Source organism: Arachis hypogaea, chromosome 6 (genome assembly GCF_003086295.3).
Source record: "Arachis hypogaea cultivar Tifrunner chromosome 6, arahy.Tifrunner.gnm2.J5K5, whole genome shotgun sequence".
Lineage (NCBI taxonomy): Eukaryota > Viridiplantae > Streptophyta > Magnoliopsida > Fabales > Fabaceae > Arachis > Arachis hypogaea.
Window position 1 is genome coordinate 113579012 of NC_092041.1, and position 17352 is coordinate 113596363.

Below are 17352 nucleotides of genomic sequence, written 5' to 3' on the forward strand. Positions count from 1 at the left end.
CTCCTTTGAAAGAACGCAAATGAATAATAAAAAATGTAACTTTTCAACATAGATTAGTCAAGTAATTAACTCATTAGTCTGTTTAAGTAAGTGTTGGGAATTCGAATCTCGTTTAATGACAAATCTTTAAATGGAATTTTGATCTACGACGGATTAGTCCTTTACCTTCGTTATGATTAAAACATACAAAACTCAGTAGAAAATTGATTATAGATTTTGATTTCATAAAGTCAAATTTTTGTGTTATGTTATTTTTTTAATTGGTTTATGCTTATCTCGGATTTAGTTAATATAATTTACTAATTTTTGTTATCTTATTGCATTTTAGAATTAATATTCAATATTTTGTGCTACGCTTGCTTTTTTTTATTATCTTTATTTACTAATTAGTAGTGAGGATTTTGAGTAAAAGCCACAAGATTTTGGGTTCAAACTTCATCAGTGTGATATATAAAGGATAATTATTTAATTTCCCATCACATTGAAAACTTCAAATTACAACACATCAATTTTTGTATTCCATGGCAACTAATTCCTAATCAAACGAGGCCATTTTTTTAATGGGTGACCTATAAAAAAATTTGTAAGAGCTCGTTGAATGTGTGGAAACTAATGTTGAACCCACTTAAAAATTTTTGTTCCCCAAAAAAAAAAAAAAGAATTCTCTACATGCATATACATAACTAACTAAAAGAAAAAAACATGCATATACATATGAATTTTGAGGAGTAATATAAGCCAACAAAATATACAAAATGTGGCATGGCATGCATATGATTTAAATATTGTTGATGACTTGTGTAGGTGAACGAGGTGGGAGTAATGATGTTGCATGATAGAAGTTGCTAAAAGGAAGAATATTGTTATGGCCAATTGATTCATATCCAAAGTTTCTTAAACGATCCAATTCTGGCACTACAACTGTTCCAAGATTTGGCCTATCTTTTTTTCTTAGCTCCGAACATTGCAATGCCAATTTAGCAAAGCTTAGTGCCTCTTCAACTGGCCAATCATTTATGGAAGGATCAAGAATATTAGAAAATTGACCCTTTTCAATTGCCCTTTTAACTTGATGAGTTAACCCTAGTGGAGGCTTAGCCGTTATTATTTGAAGTAACATTATTCCCAATGAGTATACATCCGATTTTGTTCTTAGTTTTCCGGTTTGTTGGTACTCCGGATCAATATAATGCATGGTGCCGGCGGCCGTGGTCATGTAGTATTGTGTCACGGAGTCGGCCACGGACGGCGGCACTAGTCTGGCTAGGCCGACGTCACTTATTTTGCTTACGAAATTCCGGTCGAGGAGAATGTTGGCCGGTTTAAGATCTCGGTGCACGATTGGCTCCGGTTTAGCCTGATGAAGAAAGAGTAGCGCGGTCGCTATCTCGGCCGCTATTTCAAACCGTTTTGGCCATGAGAGAGGAGGGGTATTATTTTTTCGGATTAATCTATCTTCTAAGCTACCATTATCCATGAATTCATACACTAAGCATCCATAGTCAGGGCAAGCACCAAGGAGAAGGACCATATTAGGATGCCTAATGCTGCATAATACCTCAACCTATATGAGTTTGGGCAAGAACAAGAACAGAGCAATTTGTTACAACTTTTTTTTTTCAAAAAAAAAAAATAGGCTAATATATTAGTGAAAATTCAGTTGCAGTCGATTTCATATGAAGTTAATAACTGAGAGCCGTTAGATGATTTGACTGATTTGACTAAATTTTTATGTTCTCATCTATAAACTTTAATACAACTGCACGTGAGTTTTCACTTAATATATAATGACTATTCAAATAAAAATGATTACAAGTACAACAATTTTTGTATAAAGATGATATTGAAATGTAAACACTCGTTATATCAAGTAGGTTAATTAAATATATCAAACCATCTATTGAATCTTACCTATTATCTTTGATTCGTTGTTTATGGATTATTCTAAGAAGAGTGTTAGGGGCCAGTAACTTTTGTGATTTATAACTATTAAGTAGACATCAATGATGTTTTTAATGGTGTTAGATTTCATCCAATGGCGTGAGATTACTCACTTTTCTTTTACTGGTCATGCTAGTCAGAATTTAATAAAGTTACTGACATGTAGACTTTTTTTTATTCTAATTATTTTCATGAACTACCTATTCTTATAACGAGAAATTCCTTTTTCTTTGAAATTATTGAGATGAAAATATAAAATTAAATGTGTGTAGTAGATATATACCTCTTGATGAAACTGTCTCCTGCCCTGTGAAGCATCAGGTCTCAAAATTTTGATAGCAACAGGGGTATGATCAAGTTGGCCTTTAAAGACAGGTCCATATCCACCTTCACCAATTCTCAATGATAGGGAGAAATTATTAGTAGCTTTTTCAATGTCCCCAATGGTGTATTTCCTGTACCTAAAATCCTTATAAGCCAAAACATTTAAGGCCCTCTCTTTCTCTTCTGCCTCCAATTTAGCCTTCCTCTCTGCTTCTGCTCTTTTCTTTGCTTCTTCTTCAGCCATTTTCATGGCTTCATCCGCCTTTTCCATCGCCGCCTTCGCCTTAGCCTTCTCCTCCTCGGCTAACGCCATGGCCGCCTCTTCGGCTAGCCTAGCTTGCTCAATCTTAGGCGCCTCTTTCAATTTCCATTGATTAATTTCTCTAGCCTGACAATGAATTGTAGTTTTGTTGAGTTATTTCGTTAAAATAATACTAGACAAATTTTATTTCACTATTATTTTCATTTGATTTATATTTTTATTTTAATAACTTTCATTTGTATTATTTTTTTTACAAAATCTCAAAAACAAAAAAATACAAATACAAATACAAATCAAATACACCTTTAACTATATATATCTATCACCTTATTTTGGGCTGCAATTGCTTCTTTGCAAGCTACACTGTACAAGTCCATAGTTTGCTTCAGCATTTGCTTCAATTGATTCATCTCAGCTTCAACGTCACTCTGCAAATGAAAGTATACATTGCATAATAACATAGTTTAATTATTAATTTCAGAAGAAATTATTTAATATTGGTACCATTTTGTACATTTTACAAATTCTTATTATCTCTATAAATAATTTAGAGTTAAATTATGTGTATTCATATATTGTATGGGACATATTGTGTTCCCTTGCACATAATTCACAATTAGATGATATATGTAGATACACATATAGGTATAACTATTTTTCATCATTTTGGATAATACTTAAGGTAGTATTTGGAAGAGAGACAGAGATTGAGATTGAAATAAATTTTAGTATTGTGTTTGGTGTAAACTGTAAAGTGAGAGACAGAGACTGAAATAAGAATGAAACTTTAATTTAATTTGCACAAAAGGTAAAAGTTAGAATTAATTAATTGAAATGTAAATATTTTAGGTATAAAATATTATTAAAGTTTCAGTTTCTGTCCCCAAAAATTTCAGTCCCATATGTCCCTATTTTTTGGAAGGACTGAAATACTGAAATTTTGAGGACAGAGACTAAAATTTTAATACCAATCTCTGTGCAACAAATATGATACTGAGTCCTAATCTCTCAGTCTCCGTCTCAATATTTCAAAACAAACGCTACCTAAGAGATCATTTTCAGTTTTTCCTTCAAACAGTTTTAAAAATAAAAAATACTCAAAATGAAAACAAAAACCACTAAATTTTTTTTTTGTTTATTTTTATTTTTTTGTCTGACATATTAAAAAAAACAAAAAAAAATTATAAAAAAAAAATATGAACCAAACATATATATCCAAAATTTCTATAAACATAATATGATATAAAAGGGTAATTGATTATGAACCTTTTCTCTTTTGGATCTTGAGCTTTTCAACGTTTGGGGGGAATTTGTGATAGGAGAGATTTTGTCGGAAGAATCATCAATGACCCAATTATTAGAAGGAGAGTAATTGAAGTCAAAGGCTTTTGATGATTCATCATGGGTCATTGATAACCTTTGTCGATAACTAGTTAGGTCAACGCTCTCCGCCATTGAATCCAACCTTGAAAATCTCCTTCTCATGTTATCATTCGTTATTCTTTCAGATCTACTACAACTGTTGGTGCTTAATCCTCTAATCAATTGTGGTGGTACTAATGATGCCCTATTTTTCATTCAACCCAAATTAATTAAATCATATAAATCAACAACAATCCTATAAGAAAAACCCTAATGAATATAATGTTGGTAACAATTAAAAAATAATGGTGCCAACCATTAACAAAAAATAAAATGTCATCCGTGTGACATATGTATTCACACTAGATCGAAACTAAACTTGTATCCATGCAAGATGTCATTCGTGTGACAAAAGTACCCTACGTGACACTCTAACCCTTCAAAGACAGGGTACTTTTATCACACGGAGGGCATCTTGCATGAGTACAAGTTTAATTTCGATCTAGTGTGGATACATATGTCAGCGTTTTCATCTTTTATGGATACAAATGGCCATTTATTCATATTTTAAAATAAAGAAATATATCAATATGATAAATAATTTTGAGGTCAAAGAAAAATCTGTTGGCACTCACCTCAATTTTTTGTAACTTTTTATATATAAAATATATTTTTTCTTTTTTAAAATAACTATCTTTTTTATCTTTCGAGTTATTAAAAAAATTAATGTGTTTCAATTAACCAAAAAGTAAAAGCGACGTTTATTTTAAAATGGAGGGAGTATATACACTATTCATGATTTTCATTTTGTATCAAGAATCATTGTTGAAGAGTTAGGAGCACATTTTATAGATATGAGCATGCATTGTTACATAAAATGTTTGAAAATGATGATGACAAATAGGTTTAGTTATGTCGTAAAATTACTTATATCAAAAGCTTAAATTGATAGAAGAAAATAACATAAATAATTATGTCTTTAGTATTTTTTTTCAATTTAAAGTTTTTTTTTATATGTTTAACTTTTTTATAGGTGTTTTTTTATTTGTCTTATGCTATTTTTTTTTTTATTTTTGGGGTCTACCAAAATTTAAATTCTAGACCTTTTAGATATAGAATTTTAATATCATGTCATGAAATCACTTATCCCAAAAATTTAAACTAATAAGAGAAGACAATATAAATAGTTATATATCTAATAAGCTATATATATTTATGATATTCCTTGGCACCTACCTTTTATTTTCCAAGTCATATTGAAGAGAATCAACACTAGATTGTCTTGGTGGTATTGCCCCAATCAATGGGTGTGTTGATGCTCTTGCTGCCACTATCTTTCCCTTTTTAATTACATACACTGATATGTATTCCGGTGCTGCTCTCATTACACCTGTTGCTACTTCTATGCCTTTCACTTTCCTGACATTATTATCATAAATAATAATTAAGAAACCTTAATCAAAATTATTATGAATTTTATACGATCGTATAATCACATCTTTTTTTTAAATGACTATTCATGTGGTTTATATAAAAAGTTATTATTTACTGATATGACATTATATGATTGAATACACGTATGCAATAAAATTAAATTCAATTATTATTTCGGGGATATATGTATGTATGTGAACTTAACTTGCTTGATGACTTAGTGAATTGAAGAGAAAGAGATTTTGCCAGAGTGTTCTTCTTGTTGGAGCCGGTGGGTGCACCAAGAACAAGGGTATGGACACGATTCCTTTCTGCATATTCTATTATTGCTTTAACTGGATCACTATCATATATTACAGCTTCTTTCATCTTTAGCTGAATTCAAGTGCCAACATCAACAAACACTAGTGAATTCTTCAAGCTTCATTTGATTAATAATAATAATAACATTATTTTAGAGTTTACTATAGTTTCATCACCTAATTTTAAATTAAATTTCTATAATATAGAAGTTTGTAATAAAATCTTTATATATTATATATAATGTTTAATTAAATATTTATAGTTTAAAAATAAAATTTAATTTAATGCACTTATAGCATACAAAATTTTATACAGTTATTATTTTTAGATTGGTGACTTTAAAAATTGGTTACTTTGGCTAATGTGACAAAAAGATGATTGGATAATTATATAAAAAAATTTTATAATGTTAATACATTAACATTAAATAATCATGTTAAGTATACATTAAAATCAGTCACCAAAATATAATATACATTGATGAAATATAAAATATATATTAAAAATAAATTAAATTATATATATTTATGTACAAATAAATTGTGAATGATGATTTTAGTATGTAAATAATATTCTTTTAAAATTATATTTTTAAAAGTATTGTAAGTAAATTTTCATATTCTACTAATATTTTCCATAGAAATAAGAGAAGAAAACAGGTATTATATTTATCATCATTTAATTCACTGAGTTGATTAAAGATGGTTTAAACAAAGGGACCTAATTATAAAATATTTACATATTATAAGGACTTGATGACTAAAACGATTTACCTTTTGTATATAATATGAGAGTTTGATTACATACTTGCATGTAACTATAGGTACTTAATTAAAAATGGTTGAATGAAACTATAGTAATTAATCAAATGGGTAATTATACCTTGAAAAAAAAATAGATAAAGTGTGAATTTTTAATAGAAGACTCAATTACATACGACTTTAGGATGACACTCTTGACGCAATTGATTGAAAATATTTTCTAAATCTTCGTCGTCAGGTGGGAAAACATTCTTGCCCTCTGCATTATTCACACATAATCATCAATTATAATATGTTAGTCTTTAAAGAAAATTATATATTTGTAAAACCACCAATGAACCCTTTAATTTGTCCAAGAACCAAGACTTACCAAAATACTTGTTTGATCTCAAATTAAACGACTATATTATGTGTAAATTAAAATTAGTCACTAAAATTAGCTTTTAATTAATATAAAATATATATTAAAATACAAATATATATTGAAATAAATTAAATTACATTTGTATTTATACACAAATATATTAGTGACTAATTTTAGTGACTGAATTTAACGTATGAGTAGTATTTTTGCAAATTAAAACATGTAGAAGGAACATATGCAATAATGGTTTACCATGAAAAAATTAAATAAAACTGTTGTAATAAACAAACGTAAACTTTTTTTTTTTACCAAAGATATGAGACTCGAATCCGCAATCTCTTAATTGAATATGGGGAGACTATGCCATTTGAGCTATTACTCATTGACAAACAAACGTAAACTTATTATGCAAGAATGATATAATATTAATTCTTGAACATTATATTCTTCTAATTCATAATTAAAATAAAAAGAGAGAGATATATATAAATATATATACAAGCTAAGAGGGTACCTACGATGAGGAATTTCTTTATCCTTGACATGAACAGCAATAACGATTGGATTATCAATATTCTCAGTGGCCCAACGAAATGCATCAACACTGTTCTTATCTTTGTCTACAGCCACCATCGTTAATAATCGAGGCATGTTGCTGGTCTATATGATTGCTTGTCGCCGTTGCTGTTGCTGCCGCTGCCGCCACCACCACCACTTGCTCCGAAAAGGAGGAGGAAGAGGAGGAGGGGAGGAGGAGAAGCCTAGCTAGCTAGCAAGGTTCGTTGATTCCTTGCTATCTGTTTTGGAAGATAGAAAATGGAAGCAACCCCATGCAAACCCTAATTCGTGTTGCAAAAAACCTATGGATACAGTTAACATGTCAATTTCATCCGCTAAATTTTGGGTTTAATTTAGACACTTTGACCAAGCCTGACTTGTTTCTAACAGAATAACATTATATACATTGCATAATTAATTCATACTATATCATTTTCTTTTTCTTATATTATAGTTTTTCTTAATTCTTAACGAGTAATATTATATGATAATATAATTTATTATTTTTTTTATCAATATTTAGTTAATAAAAATATTTTTATGTTAAATTTTAATTTTTAAATTATAAATTTTAAATTTTAATAATATAAAAATAAAATATTAACAAATATTAATACAAAATATTGACTCTAATATTTTTTAATTTCTTAATTAGGTTTATATGGTATAAAATGTTCTAATTAAGTCTCTACAGTGTAAATAAACTCTTCAATCAGATTCTTAACTTTATTGGTATGGCTTACAAATTGTCACAATAAATTAAATAAAATATTTTGGATATTTTTTCTAGATTAGATAATAATAATAATAATAATAATAATAATAATAATAATAATAATAAAACATCAGTTATTTATATAAAATATATGTTAAAATATAAAATAAATATTAAAAATAAATTAAATAATATATATAATGACTAACTTGATAGCTGATTTTTAATATACACATAAATTTTTTATAATAATATATATACTCTAACAAATAATTATTTTGATAATAACGTAAAACAACTATAGATTTTTGCTGTTAGTTATAACTTAGTGACATGTGAGTCATAAGAAGCGAAGGAAAAGAGTGCTTTTAAAAAAAAAAACGGTTATTGAATTGATAAAATTAAATATTCAAAAACTTAAAAAATTTATTATAATTATATTTTAATTAATTGTTTAATTAATTTTTAATAAAAATCGAATCGGTTAAACTAATTTATTAATTTTTTATTTGAAATCGACTTTTGTCTGAGCCGAATCGGTTGAAAAATTTGTTTCCTGGTCTTTCTGATTGAACCGGCCAGTCCGGTTTTATTTCTTACCTCCGTTACTGCGATATGGGAAGAGAAATCGCAACGAAAACCCTCCGTTTTGGGAGAAATCAGAATCAAAATAATCGTTTGTCGAGAATCAGAAGAATAATAAGGAAGAGATGTCGACGGTATACGTTTTGGAACCGCCGACGAAGGGGAAGGTGGTTGTCAACACAACGCGGGGCCCACTCGACATCGAGCTATGGCCGAAGGAAGCACCCAAAGCTGTCAGGAACTTCGTTCAGCTCTGCATGGAAGGTTACTACGACAACACCATCTTCCACCGCGTCATCAAGGACTTTCTTGTTCAGGGTGGTGATCCCACCGGCACCGGCACTGGTAACCCTAAACCCCCTCTTTTCACCATCATTGGAATTTCCCGCGTGCTTTAATTTAGGGTTAGGTTGTTCTTCTGTGGATTCATGAATGCGCATGATTGTTTAATTCTAGGAACTTAGTGTCAGAATTGAAGCTTTGGCGATACATAATTTTCACTCTTTCTCCCAAAGTTTTCAGCTCGATTGGAAATGAGTATGTGGTTTGAGTCAGTGTTGGGTTCTTCTAGTCTTCCTGAATTTAGTGCTGATACATTGAAGCTTTGGCGATACTGTGCTCTCTTTCACTCTTTCTGCTTTGATTGGCTTTGGAATCGGGCACTAGGTTTAATTCAGAGTTGGTTTCAAGTGTTAATCGAATTAGGTGTCAGAATTGAAGCTTTGGGAAACACCCTTAACATCTTTCTCTTGAAAATTTTTAGCACAATTGAGAATGGGCATGCGGTTTAATTGAGTGCTGGATTTTAGAATTATGAATTAAGTTTTGAAATTCAATCTATAGTGAGTTGGTGACTCTGTTGACTCTCTTCCTATCGAAAGTTTCAGGGGAAAAAATGTAGTTGGACACGTGGTTTATTCAATGTTGGGCTATGGTTTTAAAGAATTTAGTGTTCGAATTGGAAGAATAGGTATTGTATACCTTGTTTTGGTGTGTTTTGTGAGTAGCTGATTTAGTATGATTTGTTATGGCCGTTTTTGGTTTGGAGTTATGAGTAGGTTGGTGTTTCAGCTTATTTTCATTTTTAATTTTTAAACAACTATTAAAGGTTTTTTTTTTTTTTTTTGGGGGGGGGGGGGATTATATTACAATGGTATAATTAAAATTTTGATTGGTATCATTTGTGATTGGTAGTTGGGTTGATATTATGCCTGTGTTTAAATTAGCTTATTTTGTGTTCATAACAGTTTATAAGCAAAGTTTTACTAGAAATTTGGGTGAAGAACATTGTTGCACAACTAAAATTATCTGCCAGAAATTTTATCACAATTTGTTTAGACCGAACAATGGTGTGGTGATGATTCAGAATAGGAAATGCAAGTCCGTCCAATAGTGGAAAGCAATGTTAAGTCATTTGGCCTGTTGTTTTTAAATAAATAATTCAATATAGCCATTAGACTGTTTTGGGGAAAGAAAGAGTAATGTTTCCTTGCCATCCTTTGTACTATATTGACTAAGATTTTGAAGGTAGTTAGATAAGTTGAAGTAGTGAAAGTTGTTTAAATGCAATGTCAAAACATTTTCTCCTTAATATTCTGGCTATTAAATATTTATATTTAAAAAAAAACACGTGTTTTATTTCTCAAATTTGATCTGTATTGAAGATGTATGTGTGATCTTTTAATTGTGAAATGATGTCTTTTTTGTTTGTTTGCAAATAATGTATTGTTTAGGAGGTGAGAGTATTTATGGGGATGTTTTTGCCGATGAGTTTCATTCGCGTCTGAAATTCAAGCACAGAGGATTGGTTGCAATGGCCAATGCTGGGCCACCTAATTCAAATGGGAGTCAGTTTTTCATTACCCTTGACCGTTGTGACTGGCTTGATCGGAAGCATACTATTTTTGGAAAGGTACTGGAATGTTGTTGTGTCAGAACCTCCTTTTTTTCCTGCAAGAATTTTGTAATTTTTTAGGGATCCGTGGTGGATGAACTCACTGTTATTTTATCTCAGGTAACAGGAGATACAATGTATAATCTTTTAAGGCTGGGTGAAGTTGAAACTGACAAAAACGACCGGCCTTTAGATCCACCTCCAAAGATATTATCAGTTGAGGTATGTTTATATTTTGACTAACATATCCAAAAATCTTGAAATTTACGTCCGCGGAAGTAAGAATTTCACCTCCACAGTTTCTTCTTGGTAGGTATTATGGAACCCATTTGAAGATATTGTGCCAAGAAATCTTCAGACTAAAGCTACACCTGTTACAGAAAATAAAGGTTTGAAGACAAAGGGTGTGAAGTAAGTCCTGTCTCCTACCTAAGAGAACCAACTTTGTAGAACTCAATGCATTGGTTTGTGTTGGCAAGTATTTGAGTCAATTGTTGCTTGATTTTAATAATTTCATAATGCAGAAAATTGAACTTGCTTTCGTTTGGGGAAGAAGCTGAAGAAGAAGAAAAGGAATTGGCATTGGTGAAGCAAAAGATTAAGAGCAGTCATGATGTCTTGAATGATCCTCGTCTTTTGAAGGAAGAAACTCCCAACAATGAAATGGTAATATGACCTTTGCTTTCGTTTTTGTTTTTCTTCTCAAGTAGAAGCCTTGCTTGATAAATTCCACATACTAATAAGTTACTGAATATTGTTGTTGTTGTTTATACTTTATGGAACTAAAATCTGCACTACATCGTTATTTCAATAATCTCGCCTGAAAGTCCATATTTTTACAAGAACCTAATGGTGTAAATGTTATATCAAATAACCACAAATATAATATTAGTTGTTTTTATGTTGCAGAGTAAAGCAACAAGGGATTTGCAGTTAACTGTAAGAGATGCACTAAAAACCAAGAAGGAAGAGCCTCAGAAAGAGTTAGAAACTAGTAAAATTGATTCCAGTGATGATGACGATGACGACGAAGACGATGGCAATGAAGCAGATTTTGATGCAAGAATGCGCAGGCGAATACTGAAAAAGCGGAAGGAGTTGGGTGACCTTCCTCCCAAGCCAAAGGTGCAAAATGGTATGTCTGTCATCATTTTTCATATCTTTATATTGTAGCTTGTAAAAATCTCAACCTTTGTTATAGGAAATAGTCATGGCTTTACCGAGGAAAGTTTCTTTGAGCTCATAACTGACATAAACCTGTTTTATTCTAATAAACTAGACTGCCACTTTTTCTTCCTACATGGCAGTAAACTTAGTAACTAGGCATAGGAAAGAGGTACCTTTGGAGACTTAAGCAGCTTGTGGTAATGTTTGTTGCAGAAAACAGATACAAGAAACTAGAAGCAATAGAGAATTGGGAAAATAGAATTAGAAAATTGTGATGGAAACCAAAATGTGGTACATTCAAGTCATAGAATTATCAATTATGTGCCACTTGTCAAAGGAAATTGGAGAAGGATCCGGCGTAAAATGTTAGCCTTAACAAGTGATGTCCTGATTTTTTTTTTTTTGAAAGAGAGTGATGTCCTGATTTTACTTTGCAAGTTGATGTCATGGTTTGAAGAGTTTAGCGTTACCATATGAAAACAACTGAGAGTTTGATACACACCATGATTGATTTTAGATCACTAGTTTGACTGTAAAATACCCGTTTGCTGAATCAACACCCTTGGAGAACATTTACTTAGTTTTGTATTTCACAACAGAAAAAATGGAAGTCACAAACATATAAAGATTATTTAAATTTAACTATCATATGGGTAACCAGGTAACAGATTAATGATTATTGAGTTGGATTGTAATTTAGGCTTACCAACTTTTATTTTAATATGCAGGAAGATCCAGTCCAGAGCGCCGGGATATTTCAGCAGCCAGGTAAAATTATCCAAATTTAAAATTCATTTTTGGTTTTCACATTGATATATTAAATACCTGTCTGCTGTAATATACATTGTGCTATAAATCAAATTTATGTCATGTTTTTGGTACACAATTTTTCTTGAGGAATAGAATCCAGGATGAACACTTTTTTCGTTCACTATGTGCCGACTGGATGCTCGCAATTTACATAATTATATCTCTTAAATTGTATAATATGACATAAAACAAGAATCCATCATTGATGATGCTCATTTATGCGTGGCAAGTGCCCGTATCTTGTTCCTTACTTTGATTGTGCGGGACAAAGCTATTTGTATCTTGTTACTCCGGATGACACACGGTTGGCAATATGCTTTTTTTTGGCAGCATGTCTCACTGAGTTTATACATGTTTGTCCTTAATTTCTTAAAAGGATACTAGTTGCTAGAGCAGCCTTGCAGTTTCATACTTTCATTGCCAGAATCTCCAGAACCTCTAAAGATTTTAGCAAAGATGTTTTGTGGCATCGAATTAAACACTTGACCACTATGGTGTAAAGCACATGGTCTTTTTTAGAGGAATTTCCATCTCAAATATGTTGTGATATTGGAAAACAATGCTCCATTGACTTCTTTATTATTTTTTTTCCCAAAGAGAGTCTTGTATCCTCCCATCTTTTCCCAAGGTCAATCTTTTCAATATATTTTCCTTGTTAAGAAGGGAGGGGGAAAAACTTTAGCTATTCACATCAGTTATAAGGGAATCTTTTATAAGTATAAACAAATAATAAAAAAAAAAATAGATGCATAAAGAAGCAGGTGACTATCAGCTATCAAGTAGATTCGCATTTATTTAGCTTCTTGATCTTGATTTGACAGTTGTTTCTTGCTATATCAGAATATAGTTAATTGCAGTTGTATGTTCTACATATGCAAGCTTGTTCTGGGGATTTTGGAATTACGCTAGAGTTTTTATTTTTTAATCAGCATGAGTTTCAGTATGTGATTGGGTTTTTCTTCCTGCCAGGTCAAATGCTTCACGGGTGGTTGATGATGATGATGATGATGATGATGATAAACCGAGGGCGGAAAAGTTGTCCTTGAAGAAGAAGGGAATAGGGTCTGAAGCAAGAGCTGAACGTATTGCTAATGCTGATGCAGATTTGCAGCTACTGAATGAAGCTGAGAGAGGAAGACAGTTGCAGAAACAGAAGAGACGCAGATTACAAGGGCGTGAAGATGATGTACGTTTTTTTCCTTTGTCTTATTTTTATTTACCATTTTTTTTTGTTTACATGTTTTTTGCTGGTGTCCAAGTGATATTGTTCTAGGTTTGAAGAACGGTGTATCAACGGGGAATTAACTTGACATGATAACAGGAAACATTTTAAAGGCTGGAAATGGGAAAATGTGTTATTGGAGTATTTTACTGTTTTGTGAAATGTGACGTGTGAAAACTTTTATGCTAATAGGTTATAGAGTATTAGAGTTAAGCATTTTTTTCAAATAATTTATTGGTTATTTTCTATGGATAAAGCATATGGGTATTTTTAATCACTCTTGATGACTAACCCTTTTTTTTTTTCCTGTATTTCTATCCTCAGGTTCTTGCCAAACTCGAGAAATTCAAAAATTCCTTATCAGCAAAGTCGGCACCCAAAGCCAGTGAATCTAGTGATGTTGTTGATGACAAAGAACTGTCTGACTGGAAAAGTGTTGGCTTAAAATTTGCCCCGGAGTCTGGCAAGGTAATTTTTCTCTTGTCGCAGAGGAGGCTGTTTAAATGTTTGTACACAATAAGTCGTCGGCCTAAGATGAAAAAGAAAAAAATGGGGGAAAAAAAGTTTACTACTGAATTGGGTGAATTTAACCACATTTTTTATCCCATTTCCAGCTTCTTATGTTTTTGCTTATGATTTTCCCTGTAAATATGTGCAGGATCGCATGTCTCGCAACGAAGACCCGAACGACTATGTCGTGCATGACCCTCTTTTGGAGAAAGGGAAAGAGAAGTTCAATAGGATGCAAGCCAAACAAAAGAGACGAGAACGCGAGTGGGCTGGGAGATCCCTCACGTGATTCTGTATGTGTGCCAACTAAGCCATTTAAATACACAAAGCTGACTGGTTTGGGAGACACAGGACACTTCCCGGCACCGGCGGAACACAATGTATATCAAGCTTGCCAAACTTAGGAGATAGTTGTCGCACCGAGTTGAGTGGACATGGTAGGTGTGGACACTCTAATAGTGGTGAGTGGTGACCGAGATGTTGCTTTACTGAGAAAGGCTCAATCTATATCTTTATGCTGCAATCATAGCTACGTTCAACTCCAAATGGTGAAAAATTTCATGAACTCTACGTGTCCCTATGAAAGCACCTAGTTTGAGTTTATTGTAATTTTTTTGTCCAATATCAAAAAATGTTCTCTAGTTTTTTTAAGATATATATAGTTTATATGTTTTGATATTGGATGTTGTAATCATCGGACTAATTAATTTAGGAGTAAGGTTTTTCTTGGACATAAAACAGAAAATTTATTAAGCTTCTAACTTGCCTGAAATGTGGCGAAAATTCTGGGTTTTGATGGTTACTATCTAAGCAAGCTAGAAGGGTACATATCTACGGACTAAGTTCTTTGAGCAACCTGAAAATTTCTTAAGTAAACAGTTATGATAGGCATTCAAATCAAAGAATCTCCTGAGATTATATGATGTTCGGGTCTACATTAATTAAACATATATTACATTTTATATAATGCAAGCATATTAAATATTATATAATTTAAATTTTAGGGAAGGTTAAAGTGTATTTTGTATGTAAAATTACATAATTTATGGAGAACCATGTGTAGGTCTTGATATAGGTATATTAATATTATAGGAAACATTTCAAGTGCACCGGAGAGTATCGGTGCACCAGTTGTTTTAATCGTTGATTTCAATTAATATATATTATATATATTTTTTATAATTCAGATCAACGGTTAAAATAACTGGAGCACCGGTACTCCCGGTGCACTTGAAATGCTTCCAATATTATAAACCTAGTTAGGTTGAAAAGTATTGTTTTCATGGTCTGTAAGGATATTGCATTTTGCAGCTTTCGTTGAAAAACGTTGTGCAGTTTTGCAACTTGTCCTCATTGTTGATCCCTACCTAACATTTCGATTTCCAAATGCACCTTATGACAACGATGTCAGAGGTAACTGGACAACCTGCGCTCAATTTAATTAGTCATTCTTTTCAGAAATTTTGACAATTCTTATTTTTATATTTGAATATTTATTATGAGAAGGAATTAGAGTTCTTTTCTCAAAAACCAAAAATTACAATTATACATCGCATATATAATAAGATGATTCTGTATAAATTAGATTTACAAAAGTAGCCATTTTTGTGGTATATTAGTTGCATTTGATTGAATGTTAATGTAGTGTTACAATAATAATAATAAATATTAGAGTAAAAAAATTAATTTGCCTAAAGGGAGATTCAAATGGCAAGGTGATTAATCTTTAGAAAAATGTTAGAAAACTATCAAAATTTATTGTTTTTAATCATTACTTAGTTATCAATGTTTAAAAATATAAGATAAATTATGTTATTGAATTATTAGACTGAAAAAACTAAACTAAAGGATTTAAATTAATGGCTAAATAATGACAAAAAAAATAATAAATTCTAATGGCATTTCTCTAATCTTTATTATCGATGATATCTTGTCATAATTTTAGACACATTTCAATGCTATTGTGCTAACACCTGGATTCACTCAGCATTTTAAGCTAAAGTTGAATTAGTCTAACTTCTCCTACTTAACAAAATAGAATAGAATAGAAAAAAAAGTTTTGGTAAAAAAATATTTTACAATAATATTTGTTATAGATTATCTGCACACCAAACTCAAAATTTTCATCCCATATAAAAGTCATCCGCTTCCTAAATGGACAATTATGATTTCTAATCAATAGTTTAGATTATCATTTAAAACTTTTGTTACAAATATTTAACCTATCACATTTTTTTAAATACTCATAAATTACTCTACATATCTTTTTGAACTTCTATACATATTCATATTCTTTTAGAATATTTTATAATTTTTTAGAATCTTTTAGAATATTCTAATTTCTTTTAGACTCTTCTAAGGCTTTTCGAAGTATTCTATAATCTTTCAAAATTTTTTAAAGAGATCTCAAACACTCAAATTTTATTTAAATTCTATATAAATACCATTAAAAGTAATATTTTAACACATATCATGAAAAAATACATTAAAAATAAAAATAAAAAATAAAAAAGTTTTGATTTAGATAGTGGATTAAAGTTAAAAATAAGTCATTATCATATAGATTTTCACTTCATTTTACATAAGTTGCTACGAAAATGTACGTATGGAGCCCATTGTAGAAAAGTGTACAACCACATAATGTATCATATAGAATAACGAATTTCACGGGAGTTTAATAGATGGTGTTTGGTTTTAAGTAGCCCTTTTTTTGAAATATAACCCCCCAAAACCTACTCAATTCTTTACTCGCTCGCATTCTTTTTTAGGTGGATTCTATGGTGTAGAAAGAAAATTATTTCTACATGTGTAGAAGGATAGGTGTCAATGCATTAGTAGTTTATGTTGATTGTTCTTAGATGGGGAAGAATTAATTAGAGTACACAATTGTTGATTTATTGGACCCACAAAAAAAAGAGAGTGTGTGACATTATATGTGTGTCATAAAGACAATTTATTAGGTTTTTTTATTTTAATAAATTAAATAAATATTTTATTTATTAAAATAAATAATTTAAAAAATTATTACCATGTAGACGAGATATATGTATTTATAAATATAAAAATATATTTTATAAAAATAATAAAAATATTAATAATTTAAATTAGACCAAACTCTTAAAAATAGAACATTTCAATTA

The 17352-nt window shown here is 30.8% G+C and overlaps 2 protein-coding genes across 6 annotated transcripts; one reads left to right on the forward strand and one right to left on the reverse strand.

Annotated features, from left to right (window-relative positions):
* Positions 1 to 444: 444 nt before the first annotated feature.
* On the reverse strand, positions 445 to 7573 carry LOC112755870 (U-box domain-containing protein 34-like). Of its 5 annotated transcripts, none has more exons than XM_025804183.3 (8): positions 7270 to 7573; positions 6564 to 6646; positions 5529 to 5698; positions 5126 to 5308; positions 3794 to 4094; positions 2854 to 2955; positions 2225 to 2653; positions 445 to 1564 (listed from the first exon to the last, which is right to left on the reverse strand). In XM_025804183.3, exons 1-8 carry the CDS (start codon positions 7400 to 7402, stop codon positions 779 to 781), a joined length of 2187 nt encoding a protein of 728 aa, XP_025659968.1. In that variant the 5' UTR covers positions 7403 to 7573; the 3' UTR covers positions 445 to 778. The 5 variants fall into 5 exon arrangements, with proteins under 5 accessions (XP_025659968.1, XP_072053838.1, XP_025659969.1 ...); XM_072197737.1 differs by having other exon boundaries at positions 6560 to 6646; positions 7270 to 7572; XM_025804184.3 differs by having other exon boundaries at positions 7266 to 7572.
* Positions 7574 to 8605: 1032 nt separating this feature from the next.
* LOC112755871 (peptidyl-prolyl cis-trans isomerase CYP57) lies at positions 8606 to 14995 on the forward strand. The gene is made up of 10 exons (XM_025804185.3): positions 8606 to 8954; positions 10343 to 10521; positions 10624 to 10725; positions 10817 to 10914; positions 11028 to 11169; positions 11413 to 11638; positions 12399 to 12438; positions 13450 to 13666; positions 14027 to 14170; positions 14361 to 14995. The coding sequence occupies exons 1-10, from the start codon at positions 8735 to 8737 to the stop codon at positions 14499 to 14501; spliced, it is 1509 nt and encodes a 502-aa protein (XP_025659970.1). The 5' UTR covers positions 8606 to 8734; the 3' UTR covers positions 14502 to 14995.
* The last annotated feature ends 2357 nt before the right edge of the window (positions 14996 to 17352 follow it).

What these genes read in the sequence shown, in the direction of transcription:
- LOC112755870 (XM_025804183.3), bottom strand. Translation starts at nt 7,402, where the DNA reads ATGCCTCGATTATTAACGATGGTGGCTGTAGACAAAGATAAGAACAGT. An exon ending in TTCACTAAGTCATCAAGCAA is followed by an intron (nt 5,309 to 5,528) that starts GTTAAGTTCACA and finishes TAATAATGTCAG; the next exon opens with GAAAGTGAAAGGCATAGAAG. An exon ending in CAATTGCAGCCCAAAATAAG is followed by an intron (nt 2,654 to 2,853) that starts GTGATAGATATA and finishes ATTCATTGTCAG; the next exon opens with GCTAGAGAAATTAATCAATG.
- LOC112755871 (XM_025804185.3), top strand. Translation starts at nt 8,735, where the DNA reads ATGTCGACGGTATACGTTTTGGAACCGCCGACGAAGGGGAAGGTGGTT. An exon ending in CGGGATATTTCAGCAGCCAG is followed by an intron (nt 12,439 to 13,449) that starts GTAAAATTATCC and finishes TCTTCCTGCCAG; the next exon opens with GTCAAATGCTTCACGGGTGG. An exon ending in TTGCCCCGGAGTCTGGCAAG is followed by an intron (nt 14,171 to 14,360) that starts GTAATTTTTCTC and finishes AAATATGTGCAG; the next exon opens with GATCGCATGTCTCGCAACGA.